Source organism: Aquarana catesbeiana, linkage group LG11 (genome assembly GCF_042186555.1).
Source record: "Aquarana catesbeiana isolate 2022-GZ linkage group LG11, ASM4218655v1, whole genome shotgun sequence".
In the NCBI taxonomy this organism is placed as follows: Eukaryota; Metazoa; Chordata; class Amphibia; order Anura; family Ranidae; genus Aquarana; species Aquarana catesbeiana.
This window is the reverse complement of record NC_133334.1, coordinates 52,762,044-52,785,520: the sequence shown is the minus strand read 5'-3', so window position 1 is coordinate 52,785,520 and position 23,477 is coordinate 52,762,044. Positions and strand designations below refer to the sequence as shown.

The 23,477-nt window shown below is 39.9% G+C and overlaps 1 protein-coding gene across 1 annotated transcript in view; it reads right to left on the bottom strand.

The window, feature by feature from the left end:
- MYBPC3 (myosin binding protein C3) overlaps nucleotides 1–23,477 on the bottom strand; it is a 209,423-nt gene that overhangs the window by 101,453 nt on the left and 84,493 nt on the right. The window contains exons 9-14 of the mRNA XM_073604365.1: nucleotides 22,107–22,109; nucleotides 12,697–12,863; nucleotides 9,520–9,652; nucleotides 7,455–7,457; nucleotides 5,556–5,680; nucleotides 658–763 (exon numbers count right to left, since the gene is read on the bottom strand). Of these exons, the coding sequence (XP_073460466.1) occupies nucleotides 658–763; nucleotides 5,556–5,680; nucleotides 7,455–7,457; nucleotides 9,520–9,652; nucleotides 12,697–12,863; nucleotides 22,107–22,109 (537 nt within the window). The remainder of the gene's footprint in view (nucleotides 1–657; nucleotides 764–5,555; nucleotides 5,681–7,454; nucleotides 7,458–9,519; nucleotides 9,653–12,696; nucleotides 12,864–22,106; nucleotides 22,110–23,477) is intronic.

Below are 23,477 nucleotides of genomic sequence, written 5' to 3'. Positions count from 1 at the left end.
CAATCACAGCAGAAGTGGCTTGCCGGGGGCGCATGTGTCTCATACCTGGAAGTCGCGAACAACGTGCAGGTATGTTGTTTCGCGCAGGCGGGCCGCCCTGCCGCAGTATAAGTGCGGTGGGCGGTCCGGAAGTAGTTAAAGGATATGTTACCCTGACATTTCATAGTCCTGATATGTGTCTGTTGTACCTTGTACTTGTGTTAAATAGTGTCCTGTTCTCTTTGTATGCCTTACTTGTCTATGTATTTTCTGAAATACCCAGTGATCATGGCAGTCTCCCTGCTTTTCTATTTCAAACTGACCAAAGCTAGGCATGGGAGCACATCCATCCCACCATGGTCAGTTTTCTGGCTATTCTGGGAGAACAGCCTGCCTGTCCTCCAATGGGCAAGACCTGTGCTCACATGAAGTCCTGCACAGCCATTCACTGGGAAGACCAGTGTACTGCTGTTTCTCAACCCCACTTGAAGCCCCTTATGCAGCTGAGAACAGAGATTATGTGACCACTTATAAAATATATTTATAATATATATATATATATATATATATATATATATATATATATATATATATATATATATATATTTATTTATTTATATAATTTTTTTTTACCGGTCAGCTTGGAACTGTTTCTGCTCTCAATAGTAATCAACTCACCATTTCACCTGTGCACCTTCCTCTGAAACTTCACACTCAAATTCCACTCTCTCTCCCACCACCACCACCTGATCTTCCAGTGGTCGCAAGACCAGTACAGGGGGCTCTGAAAGTAAAAAGGACAGGTTAGAATTTTTACAATTTACAAGCTGCTGTTCAGTTTGTGTATTCCTGAAATTGCTTTATGTCTATTTTAAATAAAGCCCAATTTCAGATGAAACATTTTTGTTTAGTAACAAAGCTGTATTATTTTAATTGCCATTATAGTGGGAAAAAGAGAAGATCCTTTAACTGCATGCACATTAAATGTTGCCTTGGTTGAATGGTATTAGCTCCTAGTGTTTGCCAAAACATACCATTTATAATGGCCTCAAGAAAATCTTAAGCTGGCCATAGACAGATCGAAATGAAGCAAGTTCAGCGGGACCGGACACATTTTTTAAGCCCGTCTGGTTTTTCTTTCATATAATCACTAATGGCTAGCTATAGCCAGAAGCAGTGATCATTGTTTTCTGACATCAGGCAGGGCTGCTGTTAGAAATCATGGTGCCCCTTACAGCCTACCTGACAGGTACCCCCCCCCCCCCTCCAAAAAATCAAAACAATATTTTAGCTAAAAATACACAAAAATCATTATTTGTGGACACAAACACAACATAACTTAAGAGGAGCAGCCCTGGAGTGTGGAAAAGGTGCTTATACACCTTAAGCCATTGGGTGTATATCCAGACATCTCCAATAAATATTCCTCACCCACCAGGGGACTCAATGCATCAATGGACGCCTTCAAGGTGAATGAAGATGTCACGCGATGACGAAACGTCGTAAAGATGGAATGCATGGTGCGTAACTCCTAGAACGCACACTGACACCCAGTGGGCTCTTGTTTCCACCATACGATACGGATGCCTGTTTTTGTCTGAGTTTTGTACCATTTTTGGGTTTTATGTATGCTAACCTTCCAAGGGGGTTCAATAAAGTATTGTTTACAATTCTGCGCAATGAGGAGCTTGTTCTTCTCTCGCTTTTTCCACTAAACTCTGCCACTGGAATGATAGAGAGAGCCTACCTGGGACACAGGGACCACTTAAGCATTTTTGACTCCTGCTTGTCGTAAGACAATAGCATCAATATTGTCTGGTGAGTGGGCATTTTTACTAGACATGTGCACTGACCAAAAATGTGTTCATTTTCATTTTATTTGTTTTTTTTGTTTTTCGGGTCATTTATTATGATCGCAATTCATAAATTCGCACATTAAAAAATCCAAAAATAAGGGGGGCATGGCGACCGCCCACCAACATGGCCGCTTAAGCAGAGAGCTTTGCTCTGTACGGGGAAATCAACAGCGCTACACCAGCCTGAGGCTGTGATCTACGACTGCTGACACTCTCCCTGGCCTCCTCTTGACCCGCTGCACTGCCCAACATGAGGAGGCGCTTCCAAGACCATCCGCACACATTAAAATTGCCCGACTTCTTCCCTGCAATGTCCCGCGGGCTTCAACAAAATGGCCTGTTCTCTTGTGTCTGACTCGCTGGAATATACAGACACAACAGGGGGGGATTGCATGCGCCGCTGCTGCTTCAGTGGACTCACAATTAAACAACCCCAGCTCTCCTACAGCTTCCCCATCAACCAGAAGCCCTATAAAATCAAAGCCAAGGCTGAATCCTGAAGCCACTGACGATAGCTACTCTGCACTGAACATAGGTCAATCATTGTTCCCTCTCTGATCCTATAGCCCAATTTCCAACCATGGGCCAACCCATATCAGATATCACACTGAAAGAGATGCTGATGTCATTAAGATCCTTGCTACAGTCAGACATGGTCTCATGCATCCAACAGTGCAGAGCAGAAGTGCAAGACCTGGAGGACAGGGTCCACCAAGTGGAGACAAGGATGTGCAAAGTCACGTCTTCCTTTAATGAATTTGTGGACTCTCATTCTTCACAACAAGATATCATCTCCAAAATCCAATTGAAATTGGCCGACCTTGAAGATCACTCCCGCCGAATACAATTAAAAAATTTGTGGGATCCCTGAATCCATTTCTTCGCATCAACCATCAACTTCCTCACTTCGCTCGAGACCTCTTTAAAGCAGTTATTCCCATCATTGTCTTCGGCCAACCTCACTATCGACAGAATACATAGAATACCTAAACCGTCCTTCTTGCCCCCTGAGATTCCCCGAGACATGTTGCTGAGAATTCACTTTTTTGAAGCTAAAGAAAAAATCCTCAAAGCATTTTGCAAAGCATCCCCCAAGCCATTAGATTCCTTGCTGGCTAAATACAATCTTCCTAATACAAGTCAGTTTTTATATAGGCGTGTTACCTCTTTTCTGTCTAAACCCCCCCCCCCCCCCCCCCATTGATATATCTAAATTCACAAGTGTGGCAATTCTACATAGCTGCAAAAAACAACTGTAAATGTATGACTTTCATGCAGCTTCTGAGGGTTAACATTGAAGTCTATGGCCCTCAAATTGCATGAAAGTCGGACCAAAGTAGTGCATGAACTACTTTGAAGTTGCTGCAACTTTAAGTCCTGCATATATGAATGGATATCATTGGAAACATGGGGAACGATTTGTCATGCAACTTTGATGTCCAAAGTTGAATGGCAAGTCGCACAAGTTTGAATGGAGCCTTATAAGTTTCTTTGAATTATGTATGTCACATTATAAATATTATATAGGCAAGCCCTATTTACATACTAAGTATTTTACTGTTGTGGGTACATATTGTTGAGCATTGCATAACTGAATAGGTTTGGGACAGCAGCTGCACTTATTCACAGAGGTGGCGTGAGTGTATTTTTAGCACATAAATTACAAAGTCCCTGCTAAATCTAAAAGATAAAACTGTATTGTATAAAGCTCTGTGTGTGAATGAGGCTCATTCATAAGGGTGCTGTGGCCTGTACAGTGTAAATGGGATTTTTTTTTATATATGGCTGGAGCGGTGTGCAGGCAGCCTATGTTATGCTATTGGGAGTCTCACGCATATTTATCTATGAACTATTACTGGATGTGATATGGTGTCTGATAAAGGCAATGTGGGTTTTGCGACAGTGTCGCTCTTTTTATATTTCTTTTTTAACATTGATACTTACATTTTTAATACTTAAATTTTTTAGATACTTTTTTAATTAAAAAAAATGGTCTTTCATATATATATATATATATATATATATATATATATATATATATATATATATATATGATCATATATAAGTATATATATATATATATTTTGTGCCGCAATCCCACCTGAATTTTCTCTATATCGAAGCCCGTGGCAAGGCTTGATTGCTAAGCACAATCTACTGTGACTGGCGTGCACCTCACCCCTTGGACTATATATATATATATATATATATATATATATATATATATAAAACAATGCCTTAATATATTGCAAATTCTTGTCCTTAATAAACACAACATCTACTAACTAATGTAACAATATAAGAGACTTGATGCAATGGCCATGTCTTGAAAAGCAGACACCCTGACAAGCATTATCACCAATATCTCAAAACCTGGAGCCATTCCTGTAAATTATAAAGCCAGCAATGTCCACATAGGTTTGAGTACCTTTTTCAGTCCAGCGTCACTATATCAAGACAAAATTTAAAATGCTAAACCAAATAAATTTAGATGATGATTATACAGTATGGGGTTGATTTAGTAAAACTGTAGAGTGCAAAATCTGGTGCAGCTGTGCATGGTTGCCACTCAGATTCTAACTCCAGCTTATTCAATCAAGCTTTGACAATAAGCTCCCGGTTGATTTGGACTTGTCAAATCGCATGGAAAGTCGCACCCTATTGTTGGCAATAAGACTGTTCAAATCAGTGTGACGCCGACTTTGCGGTGATGCACCGATTTGAAAAAGAAGTTCCTGCACTATTTTTGCCAATTTCAAGTAAAACTTGCATAGACGTCTGTGCATGAAAGCTCACAGATGTCAGCCAAGTCACACCTGAAGTCGCACTGACATGCGGCTTTGAAATTGTGCGATTTCCAGTGAAGTCAAGCAATTTCAAAGTCGGATTTGGTGCAACAGGGAGCTAAAACCTGGATGCAGATTGGTTTCTATACACAGCTGCACCAGATTGGACACTCTCCTGCTTTAGGAAATCAACCCCCATGCATTTTGGAAAAATGCTCTAATGAGGTAAGGTGGCCTAGTAAATAGATTAAGATACAATATAACAGCTGAAAAAATGTAAAATGGGTACAAATGATTACAACTAGGTCAGCCAAAAAGCCATATTAACATTATTTTAAAGGAAAACTACAATAATTTGCATCAACTTTTTTTTCTATTTTACTCACTCAACCTAAAGCTAAACAAGAAATAAATGGACACTATAATTTAGACAATATGCCTCACTACAACCAGGCCTCCTGAGAAGAAATGCAGGGTCCAACCCTCTCACGATAGCTATGACTTACATGGAGAAAATAGTCCAACATGCCACACTACAGCCAAGGCTCTGAAAGAGAAATGTTTTGGACTCATGTTCTTCACTATAGCCTGATCTACAGCCAAGAAAAAATGGTTTGGACCCACAATCCTCACTACACCCTTGACTCCTAGAGAGAAGTTATTTGGTCCAACACAGTACACTACTGCCTAGACTCTGTAGTAGAAATGGTTTGGACTCACAATCCTCAATACAGCCAGGAATCTAGGCTAAAGCCACATCACCTGGTGAGGAACGGCTTTGACCCACGACCCTGGAGAGAAATCGTTTGGTCCAAGTCTCTACACTACAGTTAAAACTCCCACAGAAATAAAGGCAACGGATGATTCAACTGGTATTTTGGTGAACTAGCCATTAGAAAATAACTTTTGAAATGTATCTTTCAATGATACAAACCTCTGACAAGCAGTTCAGTAAAGCATTTCTCATCTCCAATCACACACTGATAAGCAGCATCGTCTGCCAGGGAACAGTTGTTAATGGTCAGGATCCTTTTGTTGCCAATACTCTCAAAGATGTACCTTGACAATGTAAAGAAATGTAGGTGAGTAAATAATTCACTGACAAGAATGTGGAAAACACAACCTTTGTCTGAATATTTTACAATGCTCCATAGTAATGTGTGTTCTTTCATTTAAACCCAGTGTCATCCCACCTATTTTGTCAGTCCTCTCTCAACATCTGACTGGTTATACTCTTATTAACCATATAAATAAATGGTTTCCTTACACTGCATTGTTGAAGGACAAGTCTGAACCAAACTGTATGTAACTTAGAGCTTACAAAGAGCTTCTTCTCCTTGCTTCCAGCAGCAAAAAGGAGCAGAAGATCAAAAGGAAACAGACTAACACACGTGCGTGAGCTTGTTGGACATCCCATTCTAAAACCAACGGCCCTTTTGCCTTTTCTTCTAGTAGACCTTTCATATAGAGCCAAAAGAGAAGACATGGCTCACAAAGGGCATTCTATTTTATTCCGAAACATATTCAACAGGGCTTAGGTCTGGATGTCTCAAGTACCTCTACACCACTCATTAAACCACATCTTTATAGAGATGGCTTTGAACGCAGGGGCACAGTCATTCTGCAACAGAAAAGGGTCTTCCCCAAACTGTTGCCTCAAGGTTGGAAGTGCACAGTTGTCTAATATGTCTTTGTTTGCCTTCAGCATTACCAATTACTCTTTAACGGAAACACCGAAACTCAAAAACATAGAGGAGGATCCACATACATAGTTTAGGCAATATACCAGAGGCATGTGCAGACAGCTGATGGGGCTTGCATTAAAGTAAACCTATTGCTTTGTCCTACAGCCTACATGACCAGAGCACAGGATCACATTAAGCTGTATAGGGTTGATTTACTATATAGGCAATTAGACTGTGCACTTTGCAAAGTGCAGTTGACCCCTGCAAGTGCAGTTACTCCAGAGCTTTGTAAATGAGCAGAAGCTCTGCTGACTTCCATCATCCAATCACGTGCAAGCAAAAATGCTGTTTTTTTTATTTTCCCTGCATGTGATTGGGTACTCTTTGTAAAGTGAAACCTTACCTAATTTACTAAGTTCTGGAGGAACTGCACTTGCAGAGGGCAAATGTACTTTTCAAAGTGCACAGTCCATTTGCCTTTAGTAAATCAACTCCTATGTGAGAGCTAATAAACCCCCAATCCTTAGAAGCGAAACAATCCTCTATTTTTTGGATTTGTTAATGAAATAATGAAATGTAAATACATTTATAAAGTTAATCAACTATACATTTATAGATATCAATCTTTCTAGATCTTTCTTAACACCAATAGTGTTACCTACATATTGTAAAGAGTATCTAAAACCAGTGTTTTGTGGTTTTGCATAGAGTAGGGGAGATTTAGAACCCCTGCCAGGTTTTTATTTTTGTCTTTGCCCATGCCAAGATAAGGCGAACATTGTCATCACGACAGAAAGTTATAAAAAATAAAATATAAATATACAGTTGTCACCAGAACAGGGACTGGGTGGAATAATCCAACAGGAACACTTGTTTTGGTGTCTGATCTCTAAAATGGGATTTCTACTTATATTGTAATCATTTTTATTAACTCTTGAACAGGGAATAAAGGGAAATCTCTACATCAAGACATAGGGACCAGAAGCACCAGATAAAACATGTTATAGCATGATCAATACATAATATGAACAATAACATTTTTGGGGGATTAATGTTTTTATTCCTATTACTGGATTAAATCCAGCTTTAAGAATGATTTTTTACACATCTCACAAATTAAAAAATAAAGAAAATTTATGAACACTCACTTGCTGAAGATTCCATGTTCACACCCCAGGTCCACAAAAGTTCATGATGACATAGTAGGTAAAAATCATACATGGAAAGAAGAAAATGTGAGTGAAAGCTTGATATAAAAAAGACAAAATGCAGAACAAATATGAAACATAACATGTGAAGTTATAGTAATATTTGTATATACAAAATTATGCAAATTATGAAAGTATCTACATAAGAACAAACATTGCATTCTTATCCACATACTTTATTGACTTATACAATATCTACCAGGCGATTGTTTTGGATATAAGACTTAAGAGGGGGGTCTTTACACAAGGAATAGTGGTCAGGACAGAAGACCAAAGATATTCATCTTTAGGATGATGTCATATGGGCAAATCTGCTACTAGCGACACAACGCCAGCAGCAAAGTCACCTAGGAGAGCCTATTACTCATCTCTGTGGAATCACTGGCCCCAGTGAGGAAGAAACATGTTGTTGACCTGGCTAGCGAGGTAGGTTTCCATAGAGAGTGGCAAGTGGTTTATTAGCACTCTTGACAATGACGAGTTGCCGTTACCGTTGGGATTGACATGACGCTTAGGGTATGGACCTCAAACCAAATGCCAAAATCATTTTGAAATTACCAGATCATTGCGATGCCAGGACTCATTATATTGGGTTCTATATTTTTTCTGCTAAAAGCAAATAATGATAAATTGGAATCTTGACAACTTGAGGGTGAGCAAAAGCAAAGAACTGATTATGACTTATCTGCTGATTTGGTAGGTATGATATGAAGTCATGTTACCTGTTAGAAATATTCACCACTCAAAGGACTCACAAAACCCCAAACCTTTCCACTACAGATTTAGTAGAGGGCAACTCAATCTTGACACTAAGAATGAATGAAATTGAGGTTTTATTTTCATGAAAATATAGTAAAAATTGGGAGATATCATCAAATTTTCACTATTTTGGCAAAATACATTGGCGTCTATAAGAAAGGTTAACTTTATGTATTTTTTGGTTGTGGTTTTAAGGGTATAGTGGCTCCTGAGGTTTACAAAAATACCTTTCAACTATTCTGGACCTGTTCTTGTGCCAAAAAAGTAATATAAATGACATATTCAAAAAAGTGTTCTGCTTGCTGTGTTGTACTCTGTTATGATATATACGTTATGGTATATGTTCTATTTAGGGAAGAACAGAGTGATTTCAGCTAAAATCTTTTGGCTGGAAAATTATCAATTTTGCCATCAGCAAAATTTTGTTAAAGAGGATTCTCTCAGTTTTGCTCATTGAGCTGCTTATATAAAATCTATTTTTTTCTTTAATGACAGGATGTATTTTTGGTAGTTTAGCTTATTTAATGTAGTATTCTTTGTAATTGTGTTGCTTCCTGTTCTTTTGTGGGTATTTGTGTGCTGTCGCTTTCAACTTTTTAATTTCATTTTTGTTTTCCCTTTCTGTGAAAAAAATGTTAATGAGTCTAATTGGGGGACTTTTTTGGCACAAGAACAGGTCCAGAATAGTTGAAAGGTATTTTTGTAGACCTCTTAACCCTTAAAACCACAACCAAAAAATACATAAAGGTAACCTTTTTTATAGACTACAGTGTATTTTGCCAAAAAAGTGAAAATTTGATGATATTGCCCAATATTTACTATATTTTCATGGAAATAAAACCTCTCAATTTCATTTATCCTTAGTGTCAAGTTTGAGTTGCCCTCTACTAAATCTGTAGTGGGAAGGTTTGGCGCTTTGTGAGTCCTTTGAGTGGTGAAAATTGTCTCCTCTGGTTTTCTTCTTTTTTACAATATACCATTTCCCGCTCTTTCTGGAGTTATAATGTTATATATTTGAAAAAAATTCAACAAAAACTTTATGGAACAAAAAAAAAAAAGAAAAAAAAAGAAACTGGCTTTCTCAGAACTTTCACCAAGAAATCCTGCATTATCTACCTCTGGTTTGATGTATATTGCTATACCCAGACGCCATTACATTATCTTCTACACCACTCACAGGAAAAGCACAATTTCTTCCATTATTCCTGAACATTTTTAGGTATTGGTATAGTGAGTGAAGACTCACCTTCCAGTGACACGAATCTCCTGGCCATTCTTCAGCCATTTCACTTCTGCATCCGGATTGGCCACTTCCACAACCAGCTTCATCTTTGATCCCTTATCGATTTGGTAGGCTGGATCTAGTTTCTTCAGGAAAGCTAGTGGACCAATGAGACAGCTTTGGTCAGCCAACAAAAAGTAAAATTTCTGTGCAAAGACCCCTTACACAACCTCCACCATCTGCCATGGTGCAGATGACAGAAATTGTATTTTTTTGCTACGCAAGATGAACTTGTACTAACCCTACTATTTGATATCTAAACCAGAAACCAAAAGACTTTAGTCTTCAAGGCTCTGAAGTTCCAACACGATCAACATTCTCCAACACATTGGCTTCTTTTACATGCAGGAATTGGTAATGTGCATAAATTTCCGGGAGCCTTTAAAGAAACACTAGTTCTAACATGGTGATGGGAGATTATGTCAGGTTACGTGTAAAACTATACTTTCCTTGGCTGCCTTGGGGTGATTATCCAGACTTTTAGAGTCCATCCGGCTATCACTTCCTATCATTGCACATACTGCTAGAGCCTTTGTGGATAATCGGATGTCAACAGAAAATCGCAGATGTCAACAGAAAATGTCACACAACGACTTCAAAAGTGGGGAAGACAGGGAACTTTTTGACCTGAGAAGCAAATACAACCAACTGCTTCTCTCATGTTAGGGATAGTTTCCCCAGGGTAAAGTGTGCACAGTAATTGGTGACCATGGTAAGCGTAGGTAGAGAGCTTAGTTTATTTTGCATACAGTACTCTGCAGAAGTTTTAGGCAGGTGTGAAGAAATGCTGTACAGTAATGTTTTCAAAAATATATATTTAGTTGTGTATTTTTATCAATTTACAAAATGCAAAGTGAGTGAACAGAAGAAAAATCTAAATCAAAACAAAATTTGGTGTGCCCGCTCTTTGCCTTCAAACCAGCATCAATTCTTGTAGATACACTTGCACACAGTTTTTGAAGGCACTCGGCAGGTAGGTTGTTCCAAACATCTTGGAGAACTAACCAGATCTTCTGTGGGTGTAGGCTGCCTCAAATCCTTCTGTCTCTTCATGTATCCACAGACAGACTCGATGATGTTGAGATCAGGGCTCCGTGGGGGTCAAACCCTCACTTCCAGGACTCCTTGTTCTTCTTTACGCTGAAGATAGTTCTTAACGACTTTGACTGAGAAATGCTGCGAAATACCAGCAGATACTTTTCCCAACATGCCATACGATCATTGAGGTGTGTGATTGGTCCCAAATTTATTCTGCAAAAGGAAAACGACCCCAAACTTACAGCGAATGTCATTAAGAACTATCTTCAGCGTAAAGAAAAACAAGGAGTCCTGGAAGTGATGATTTGGCCTCCACAGAGCCCCAATCTCAACTTAATTGAGTCTGTCTGGGATTACATGAAGAGACAGAAAGATTTGAGGCAGCCAACATCCACAGAAGATATGTGCTTAGTTCTCTAAGATTTTTGGAACAACCTACCTGCCGGGATCCTTCAAAACTGTGTGCAAGTGTACCTAGAAGAATTGATGCAAAGCGTGGTCACATCAAATATTGATTTGGTTTGGATTTCTCTTCTGTTCATTTACTTTCAATTTTGTTCATTGATAAAAATAAACTATTAACACTTTTTTAAAAATCATTATTAATGTACAACATTTTTTCACACCTGCCTAAAATCTTTACACAGTACTTTGTATATGGTAAAATGTTTTGTAAGATATTAATTGTAAACAATGAAGGACACTAACCAGCCGCCCTACAGCAAATTTACTGCTACAGGGCAGCCGTTCTGTGCAGAATCACGTACTGTATATATACACGCCCGTGTGCCACTTCTGCTGTGATTAATCACAGCAGAAGCCAATCAGCGGGTGCCCGTCCATGGATGACCACCGGCAGCCACTGATCGTCGAGGAGAGGATCTGGACAGAGCTCTGCACATGTAAACAATGCATAGCTCCGTCCTCTCAGCGGGGATGTGCTAGATTTTATTCCCTTCAAGGCAGGAAATAAAATCCAGCACATCCTGTGGTAAAGGCACCACACTGTACACACAAAAACACTGGTTAGGCACACATTTAACCCTTTGATCGCCTTAGATGTTCTTCCCTGCCAGTGTCATTAGTACAGTGACAGTGCAAATTTTAAGCACTGATCACTGTATTGATGTCACTGGATCCCACAAAGTGTCAAAAAGGTCAGTTAGTGTCAGATTTTCCACCGCAATATCGCAGTCCTGCTATGTCGCTGATCACCGCCATTACTAGCATAAAAAATAAATAAATAAAAATTCCGGTATATATACCATGGTTTGTAGACGCTATAACTTTTACACAAACCAATCAATATATGCTTATTGGGATTTTTTTAGCCCAAATTATGTAGCAGAATACATTTTGGCCTAAATTTATGAAGACATTAGATTTTTTAAATGTTTTTATTGTCTATGTTTTATAGAAGAAAGTAACAAATATTGTTTTTTTTTTTTCAAAATTGTCGTGTTTATTTTGTTTATAGCGCAAAAAAAAAACCCAGTGGTGATCAAATGCCACCAAAAGAAAGCTCTATTTGTGATTAAAAAAATGACACCAATTTAATTTATTTACAGCATTGCATAGCCACGCAATTGTCAGTTAAAATATCAGTGCCGTATAGCAAAAAATGGACTGGTCATGAAGGGGTGTAAATCTTCCGGAGGTCATGAGCTAAACAAGATGGCTGTGCTACTCTTTGAAAAAATCATAGGCTCACCTAAATAAAATAGCATGTCATCATCACAGATCATTTTTATTATTCAGCTTCCTTTTATAATAGCACAACCAAGTTTTACACTCTCCCAGCACTGACTTACTTTGCAGCTCTCTGCATTCAGTCAAATATAATCTCAGAGCTGCAAAGAAAGTCGATGCTTGAAGATCGAAGATCTGGACAGAAAGCAGATAGATTTAAAACGCCCGGCAGCTGTCGCTAACTGCAGGTCCTACTCTAACTATGGTATGAATGGGTGAGTATTTTCACTCATGGCCACCTGCCCAACATATATTATTTGTACAGACTCGGGGGTCAAATGCTAACCAGCCTAGACCTCCCCTGCCTCTAAAAACAAACATAGCTTAGGTGGGGTTCTTTCACTGCCACCTTACCTTCGCTCTTCTTTTCCTCCTTCTTCATCTTCTTCAGACGTTTCAGCAGTCCACGCAGATCAGTGATACCATACTGGAAGGCAATCTTCTCGTACTCGGATGGTGGGGCCTTACGAAGGATATCCCAGACATCAACGTCCGGCACGGTCTCTTGCTTCGCTTCATTACTGTCAAAAATCACTGTGTTAGTAGGCAGCCTTGCTGACCTCCAGCCTGCAACACAGGCTTGAGGTTGGAGACCCCAAAGCACATGGCTATTATTCCGGCTTTCAAGGGTCTTCACATAATTCTTAATGTGCTGCATCCCTGCAATGGGATAAGTAATAACAGTTCTTGGGTTTTTACATCACACAGATATACCAGCCTCTCAGCTGCCAAGGTTAATTAATATCCATACAGTAGAAATAGATATGTGATTTGGTTAGTAATAGTAGTGAGATCCCACAAATAGAAACTGGTTGTTTTAATCTATCAAGTGTTGGCTGGTGCTCAGAGCAGAATTGATACTGTGCTTCTGTACACATTACATAGTAAAACGCAACCAGAACACGTGTGCGTGTTTACAGGGGGTATTAATCTCACAGTCCTTCATATCGCTATGAACAGTAAATCCTTTTTATATAGAGAGGCTTGAACCTTTCTCTCAAGGGCTCTCTTAAAAATCTCATTCTATGAACACCTACGCGTCTGTAACTATTCTTCTAGGTTTCTCTGTCTTTTTTTTCCCAAGTATGTATATTAAATTATAATATAGTTAAGAAATAACATATTAACGTAATACATTAAAATATATTAAAGCCCTCATGGCACCTCTTGGACCTGCTGCTGGGTCCACATGGAACCTAATTCTTTCAAGGCCTTGATGAGACGCTAAACACTAAAATCTTTCTCCAATACACTTAGATGGCATTCCACACCTGTCCCCCCCAACCTTTTTCGATGATCCAACTATTGTGGCTTCTGTTAAAAGGATATGACTCTATCATTGAATAATTACAACCTCAATGTGCAAGTACAGTACATTAGGGTTTGACAATTTTCCTTTTGCACTTCTCTTTCCCTTTTTCTCCCTACCTTATGTCTTCCCTTTTCCACCATCCCCCCCTTCCCTCTTTGTTTAAATTGTCACTTATGACCACTGCATTGTTTTGTTAATGTTTTGTAGCTGTAATAATAAAAAAAATGAATAAAGACATACACTTTATTGCCAAAAGTATTGGGACGCCTGCCTTTACACGCACATGAACTTTAATGGCATCCCAGTCTTAGTCCGTAGGGTTCAATATTGCGTTGGCCCACCCTTTGCAGCTATAACAGCTTCAACTCTTCTGGGAAGGCTGTCCAAAAGGTTTAGGAGTAGCATATTTGTGAGATCAGGCACTGACGTTGGACGAGAAGGCCTGGCTTTGCAGTCTCCGCTCTAATTCATCCCAAAGGTGTTCTATCGGGTTGAGGTCAGGACTCTTTGCAGGCCAGTCAAGTTCCTCAATCCCAAACTTGCTCATCCGTGTCTTTATGGACTTTGCTTTGTGCACTGGTTCAAATAATTTGGTGGAGGGGGGATTATGGTGTGGGGTTGTTTTTCAGGGGTTGGGCTTGGCCCCTTAGCTCCAGTGAAGGGAACTCTTAAGGCTTCAGCATACCAAGACTTTTTGGATAATTCCATGCTCCAAACTTTGTGGGAGCAGTTTGGGGATCGCCCCTTCCTGTTCCAACATGACTGTGCACCAGTGCACAATGCAAGGTTCATAAAGACATGGATGAGCAAGTTTGGGGTGGAGGAACTTGATTGGCCTGTACAGAGTCCTGACCTCAACCCAATAGAACACCTTTGGGATTAATTAAAGTGGAGACTGCGATCCAGGTCTTCTCGTTCAACATCAGTGCCTGACCTCACAAATGTGCTTCTGGAAGACACAATTCCAAACCTTGTGGACAGTCTTCCCAAAAGAGTTGAAGCTGCTATAGCTGCAAAGGTTGGGCCAACTCAATATTGAACCCTATGAACTAAGACTGGGATGCCATTAAAGTTCATGAGCCTGTAAAGGCAGGCGTCCCAATACCTTTGGTAATATAGAGTATTTGAAAATTTATTAAAGCCAAATAAAACCATGAGATTATATTCCATATGCATAAAAAGGTGTGCGAAGTCTAATGCCGCATACACACGATCGGATTTTCTGACAACAAAACCGTGGATTTTTTTCCGAAGGATGTTGGCTGAAACTTGTCTTGCATACAAAAATGTTGGCCCAAAATTCCAAACGTGGGAACGCAGTTACGTACAAGACATATGACAAGCCGAGAAGGAAGTTCAATAGCCAATGCGGCTCCTTCTGCTTGATTCAGAGTATGCGTGAACTTTTGTGCAACGGATTTGTGTACACATGATCGGACTTTCCGACAACAAGTTTTGTTGTCGGAAAATTTGAGAACCTGCTCTTAAACATTTGTGTGCAGAAATTCCAACAGAAAATGTTCGATGGAGCATACACAAGGTCGGACTTTCCTTCCCATCGAACATTTCCCGTTGGAAAGTCCGATCATGTGTACGCGGCATTGCTGTTTGTCCTCTTTAGAAAACAGCCACAACCTGAGTAGAAATGTCTGTCCTTTGTCAGCATACTGTAGAGAAAGACCCCTGCTTTCTGTATGGAAAAGTGGTCTATCCAAAATGCCCTCTACCAAGTCAGAGTGGGCTTTGCAAACAGCAAAGCACATGTTCCCCGCTGGTTGAATAACTCTAGTAGGCGGCATGGCAGACCTCTTTAGAGAAACTACTGTTTCCACAAACAGAGTAATAGTTTTTCTCTGTTGCATGTTGGCAGAGCACAGACATTTTACTTAGACTATGGCTGCTTTCTAAAAGACTTTAACTGAAATGCCGAGTAAAGATGATTGGACATTCTGACAACAAAACCGTGGATTTTTTTTCGACAGATGTTGGCTCAAACTTGTCTTGCATACACACGGTCACACAAATGTTGTCGGAAATTCCGAACATCAAGAACGCGGTGACGTACAACGCGTACGACGAGCCAAGAAAAATGAAGTTCAATAGCCAGTGCAGCTCTTCTGCTTAATTCCGAGCTTGCGTGGACTTTTGTGTGTCGGAATTGTGTACACATGCTCGGAACAAAATTTGTTGTCGGAAAATTTGAGAACCAACTCTCAAACATTTTTTGTCAGAAATTCCGACAGCAAATGTCCAATGGAGCATACACACGGTCGGAATTTCCGACAACAAGCTCACATCGAACATTTGTTGTTGGAAATTCCGACCGTGTGTATGCAGCATAAGACTTTGCAAAGCTTTTGTTTTGACATGCCTGGAAAGTACATTATTTAGCTGAAAATCCAGTTGGGCTTTAAAGAAAATACTAATTTTTGGTACACTGACATTTTGAATATCAATAATCTAATTGGGTGGTAAATGTTCATTATCATAACCCATCTAACCCTTAGGTGTTGCTATTAAAGGGTTTTTAGACCTGAAAGCTCATCATTAAAAATACTGCACCAGGTTCCAGGCCTACTATACTGGTAAGCAGCCCCAATGATTGTAATGTTTTTAGATATTTGTAAAGTGCTGGAATTGATGCTTTAGTATGTTTTTTTGTGTGGTTTGTGGCATAAGAGCTTTGTGGCTAGTTATCATGCGTTTCACCACACCAGCTCTAGTTGTGTCTTTTTACGAAATATGTCTGAATGTACCCAACCTATTTCAGTTTTTCTTCTCTTTTAGTCATTCTGTTCAAAGAGTCACTCTTGATAATTCAGTTTAAAGAGGACCAAGCGCGTTGCTCATTTAGGGCAAAGGTGCTGGTTCTCTTTACAGGTCACCACCCCAACCACTGATACTTATCCTATTGTGCTCCCCTGCTGCTCCATTCATCTTTCTGAGCCCTTGGAAATATCTGGTTTCCAGGAAATGTAAGTTTCTCCCCTTCCTTCTAAGATGCAGTTCCTTGCCAATCGCCAGGTCCAGAAGGGTAGGAAGTTGTATAACCTTGTATAAGTTTCAACACAGACTAACATTAAGCTTAAAAAGGGATTAGACTCAGTGTAAAGACAAATGGTTTGGTGGAGGTCGTGCAGGGAAGATAAATATCAATTGGTAGGGGTTGTCAAGAGAACCAGTCACTTTGCCTTGGATATAGAAAGTAATGGACTCTTTATGAGACAAAGAACCTCATTCCTGAAGGAAAGGCTCACTGTCTCCCTTTTTTTTCAACTGGAACAAATAAAGGAGTTTAGGTTGGTGTGGCTATTATATATATAATTTCAATGTTTTAACAAGAGTAGAGTTTAAAGTTAAGAACCACCTTATAAATAGAAGATAGATGCCTTCCACGTATGTTTAAAATGTGTTTCTTTTACCACTTTGATTTTAGCTAACTGCAGGGTGTCCCTGTTTTTTGCATGTCTATTTCTTATATGTCAGTGAACTAGAGAATATAACACAGGTACACACTAGTATTCCTATTTGTAGAACCGTACATACAAACCATTTTATGGCCTTATGGGGAGACCATTATATATTGTGGGTCTTACCGATTTACAGAACGCAGGAAACTGCTGGACTTGCAAAGAAGTATTCAGAAAAAGCATGCATCGGAAGACAGCGCCCACATCACCGAGGGCAAAAAAGAGCAAGACACGTCAGTCCAAGGCAATCACATTCACTTGCTGACACCAGGCCAAGAGGTAGACAAAAATGTAAACATTGCTTCTTGGACATGCACTAGGCAAAGGAAAAGAACTATACCATGGCATGCAAAGAGAAAATATGGCATTCAAAAAACAGTGCAAGCCAAAGATGGGTGCAAAGCCGAAACTTATGCAGGTGATACAAGGCAAGTAGTTTATACTACTCTCAGATAATAATTCTAGACATCAGCAATCCTGTAGCTGTGACAGCATTGAAAGAGCTTGTAGGGCTCATAGGCATGGCAAAACTGTTTGGCACCTCTGGTTGTGGACATCTGTTAAGATAGTGACCACAAAATGCAGACAATGACTTCTGCCTAAGATGGTAATGTTATGCCCTGACACATTAACATATCTAAGCGCTGCTTAGCTACCAGTACCGGCATCCTTGAAATTCCAGCCATATTTCATTATGAGTCATTTTTAAACCAGTGGAGCAATTATATTTCTATCAAGTTCCCTGAGACACAACAGGAAGTGAGAGGAAATCTCTCTAATATATACCATCTTAGACTTATGTCACCAGAACAGGTGATCCTATTGCAACATTTTTTCTAATCTCTAGTTGAGGTGACAACCATAAACAGCTCACAGGAGCTCAAAGAAATCTATTTGTTCTCTTTCACACACCAGCCATTATACCCTACATCAAAGTTAACAGTTTAGGCCTGTATGAGCCTTTTCAATCAGGCTGGGTCTCAAAATTTTCCCATTGGGTTATCATGCTTGGGGGTAAGTGGATTTTTCCAAAGCATCAAGTTGGAGCAGAAAAAAAAGTTATTATTTCCTTGTGTCTTTGCTTTATATTATTAAAAAAATAACCATAACAATAATTCGCTTAATTTTATGTTGGGTTAAAATCAGGGCTTTTTTTCAGCGGGAACGTGGGGGAACGCAGTTTCGGCACCTCCAACACTGTATGTAATGGCAAGGGGTGCTGGGGTGCACTGGAAAGTCTATTGATGCTGGCTTCCGGGTGATCAATTGTCATTGGAGGTGATATATTTATCAAGATGATCTATTGTTGCTGGTGGGGGTATCTATTGTTGCTGAAGGTGGGGCTTATGTTGTTGGGGGGTCAATTGTTACTGGGAGGAATCTACTGTTGGGAAGGGGGTTCATTGTTGCTGGCTGCTGGAGGGTCTATTGATGCTGGCTGCAGAGAGATCTGTTGTTGCTGCAGGGGGTCTATTGTTGCTGAGTAGATATTTTGTTGAGGGTGGTCCATTGTTGTTGGGGGGGTCTATTGTTGCTAGCTGCAGGGGATCTATTTTACTGCTTTTCTTGTCATCATTAACAAATTCCATAACCACAAAATTATACTTGGTTCTGTATTCTCTAAAAGGGCGGTACATGGAGGTGGATAGGGGATGCAACCAAGCAACAGTGCTCGGAAGTGGGTATGGGCAGAGACAAGGGGTGAGTCAAAAAGTGGGAGTTCCAGCACCTACTCTCTGAGAAAAAAAGCTCTGGTTAAAATAGACAGAGCTTGTGGCATCCAATTTTGTATGATGCCGCAGTTTCATTCATTTGTGGCCTTTCCTTACTCAGAAGAACACTGATCTTCAAGGGCAACAGTAAGACCCTCACAAAGAAATTTCACTATGTGTTATGTGTGCAAAGCCTTAAAGCAGACCTAGACTCAGTCAACCTTATCCTTTAAACAGTGTAAGACAAGTCAGCTGTGACTGATGTAGAACTTACAGTAGTCATTCTACAACTGTTCTTTTGCTCAGGTCTACTTTGTCATCCATTCTTCTGTTGAGCTGCATGGAGGCTAACATATTAGCGGAGGTACAAGCTATCATAAGATAGCTTATTCTGTTCCTAAACCTTACTCTTTGATAACTGTAATTTGGGTGAAAATCAGGACTGGGCAGGATGTGCCTCTTATGAAGTCAAATTCTTGGTTGGCTCCTGCAAGGCTGGAAGAATGAAGGTTGCCTTAGCATTTTCATGTGAGGAAAAAAGCTCTGCTGCTTCTAGTCAGGAATCAATTGCAAAAGTTATTTTTCACTTAATGCTTTGTCATATTAAACGGTACTAATAAATTCTAAAACTCTGGGGCCAAACCTTGGATTTTAAAAATGGGTTTGCTCTAAGGTACCTTTATACACAAGATAGTGATCTCATGACTCTGGGTGCCTTGGTGGACATCCTGTTCAGGTTAGAAAGCCTGTCCTCATTGCTTCCCTTGATTAGCACCAGCAGTGCAGTCCCTCCTTCTCCACTTGTCTCTCTACTCTGGAATAAAAATGCTTGGCAGAGCAGAACTTACACGTCTATGAAGTGATCTGCAGCAATTAGGTCTTTAGGTCAGGCATCTCCAAACTTTCTAAGCAAAGGGCCAGTTTACAGGCTTTTAGAATTTGGGGGGGGGCCGGACTATACCCAGTGGGAGCAGAAAATGCCCCAGCATCAGTGGGCACAAACAATGCCCTATCATTGCTTTGATTGGAAGGTTTAGTTCCCCGTTGTTGATATCAATGGGAAGAATAGTGCCCCATCAATGCAGTCAGTGGGAAGGATCGTGCCCCAAGAGCCAGAAAAGGAAGCCACAGGCCACATCTGAACCCGGGCCACAGTTTGAAGACCACTGCTTTAGGTAATGAAATCCTGCCAGCACTTCTTACTGTTCCCTAAAATAAATGGATAGCTTTAGGCTTTCTGGGAACTTTTGAGCCTTGGTACAGACCAGACTTCACAAGCATGATGTTCTTATGCTTGCACATTTCCTGTTGCTGACAAACATTTTCCTGAGTGGGTCATCATGGTAAAATAAACACATTTGCTCTGGTTACTGCTGTCTCAGCTACAAGTTTGCTATGACATGATCTGTGTAAAAACTCTCAACAAAACATATACACATAGTATAGTGTCACATACAAATATCCCTCTAACTTATATTCATTGGCAGAAGTTATGACAGTTTTGCTTCCAACAGGATAATCATACTGTATCTAACCAGTTTACCAGAGGTTAAAATGCCCCTCAAGGTTACTGATGAAACCTTACCTAAGACCACTATTCCCTAGCCCTCAAAATGTACTACCCAACCTTTCATGAAGTAGGGCTGCAAACATGGCACCTTCTTTGAATTAACTCTAGTCAATCTGATTTGAGGCTAAACAACAGTCTCTGTCACAGAAACATTCATGGCTACATCATTTTAATCTCAAGGATTACGAAACCGCCAAGCTACCAAAAATTACCGGCAGATTTCAAGTCTCTGTTTTTGGAAAACAGCAAAAAATAGTTTATAGCAAACGTAAAAAAAACAAAAACAAAGTTATGATGGTGTTTTGTCTCACAAAAAAACTGAAAACTGACTGCTAACTTCTGAGAAGCTAATTAAAAAAATTGTAGAAGTGCGATTTTTTTTTCAATCCTTATGAGTCAACTAGCAAATAAAAAAAGTAATATGAGAAGATAAGAATAAATAATAGGTCCCATTTTACTCAGTATGGCATATAATGAGACTTAAATAAAAGGAGGTAAAAAATATTGTTAGGACCACTGACCTCATGGGCCTCTCTGTCACAATGACATAATGTGAAGGGAAATTAAGAAAAAGCCCAAATGAACACTAAAGCAATAAAAATAAAACTGATAGAGAATCTAACCCTTCCCCATGCTGCCCAAAATGTAAATATGACTGCTTTAGGTATACAATTACATTTCCCTTTCTTATATTGGCATTAATGTAGATCTGAACCCTTACTGGATGATATTTAGTTGTATACCATAAAATAACTGACATGTTGTTTTGCTCTCATAAAATACAATGTCTGCCCTTTTGCCATCCTTTTTTGCGTCTTAGTGCTGCTGTTCTCCCAACCCCCTTTTCAACCACTTTATGTCTACATGCACTTGCACTTGCTCCTGCATTGTTTGCACATCATTGCTCAGGACTGGGTTCTGAAGACTATAGTGGACCATGCCTGCCCAATGTGTATTAGTACAGTCACTTGTAGTCTTCACCAGTGGTGCATGTAACATGGTGACAATGCAGGAGCACAACTGGTAGACAGGACCTTCATAGCAGGAAATCACCTGGTATTTATTTTATGAAAGCTGCAGGGTTAAAATAATAGAAAACTATGTTTGGAATGACATTAACAGAGAAGATTTTAGTTATTAGGTTTAGATCTACTTAAAGTGTAAATAGACACTTGTTTTTACCCAGAATGACTTGCTCTTTCAACATTGGTTCTGCCATCCACATTTGTTTCCCACTTGAACTATTTAGTGATGAAGGATATATTTCAAAAAGCAGTAAGGGAGGTTTTAATATAGTAACAAAACTCTTTCTTGAGCCTATGATGCACGCTATCCTATTACACATTGGAGTTCAGCTGTCACCTCCTTGAAGAGGTGTCACTCCTTCCAAGACATAGACAGATGGGTTACATGCTGTTCCACAGTCTCTCCACTTACTGGTGAGAAGAATGGACAGACTGGTCACTCAACACAGTGACATCACAGGGGTCACTTGCTATAGATAATAAAATAGCAGAACCAGTGAAGTTGATTCATCAAGTTAGAACTAATAAGCAGAAAATGAGTAGCCATTATTTGCTTAGCATTAAGGCGCATTACCGGTCACCAGACATGGGCCTGAGCCACTCGCATTGTTACGCCAGGCCAAAAGCATCAGTAAAGCTGAATCACTCATATCGTGCATATCACATAAAACTTACTCTCTGTATGCAGGATGAAGGACAGAAGAAGATAAGAAAATGACAGTTATAGAACAGAAAAGTGATAGTGTAAAAGAAGAGAGGAAATACAGAAGGAAACAGGATATAAATCATTACTTAATAAGTACAAAAAATATATACTAAGGGATGCAGAAATCATTGCTAGACAGCATGACTGAAGAATGCAGCAAGCATTACAACACAGCAGGGCAGAGGAATGCAGCAAACACTGATAAAAAGCAGGACTGAAGGAAGAAACTTGTATTGCTACACAGTAGGATTGGAGAATACAGTAAACATTGCAAGCAAGCAGGAACAAGGGATGCATCAAGCATTGAAGAGCAGAAGAATGGAAGGATGCAGTAAGCATTGCACGAGAGCAAGATTGAAAAATGCAGCAAGCATTGCAAGAGGGCGGGACTAAAGGATGCAACAAGCATTGCAAGAGAGAAGGACTGAAGGATGCAGCAAGCTTTGCAAGGCAGCAGGGCTGAAGATTGCAACAAGGATTGCTAGACAGCAGGACTTAAGGTTGTAGCAAGTGTTGAAAGGCAGCAAGATTGACGGAAGCAGCAAGTGTTGCAAGAGTGCAGGACTGAAGGATACTGCAAGCTCTGCAAGACTATAGTACGAAAGGGGGCAGAAAGCAAGCTGCAGGAAACACAATGGCTGCAGAAGTGTGGGGTGCCTGGAACACAACCAGCCCCTAAGCCAATTGGACAGATGAACAGGGAGAGGGCATGGAGTGTACATGGAGAAAGCTCTGCAAGAAAGCTAGATACATATAAGGAAAATAGGAAAAAGACACATGGATATGAAGCATAGAAAACATGTCAAATATCATTGAGAAATGAACAGACAATCAATATAGTATGATCCATCATTTACTGGTTTTTCTTTTCTATCCTGCACTGGAAAAATGGTTGTTGTCATCTGGCAGCTTACTATGGAAAGCTACTTTCCAAGAGTGTATAATAAGTTATGAAATAGCATCGTTCAGGCAAATGCAACCACTTTCTACCAGTTTTTGGCAAAAACTACTGAACAGCATAATGCCGCGTACACACGACCGGTTTTGCCATCGGAATAAACTCCGAAGGTTTCTCCGACGGAACTCCGACGGAATTCCATTCAAGCGGTCTTGCCTACACACGGTCAAACCAAAGTCCAACCGTCCAGAACGAGGTGACGTACAGCACGTATGACGGGACTAAAAAAAGGACGTTCAATAGCCAGTAGCCAATAGCTTCCGTCTCGTACTTGCTTCAGAGCATGCGTCGTTTTTGGTCCATCGGAACAGCATACAGACGATCGGTTTTCCCGATAGGAATTGGTTCCGTTGGAAATATTTAGAACATGTTCCATTTCTAG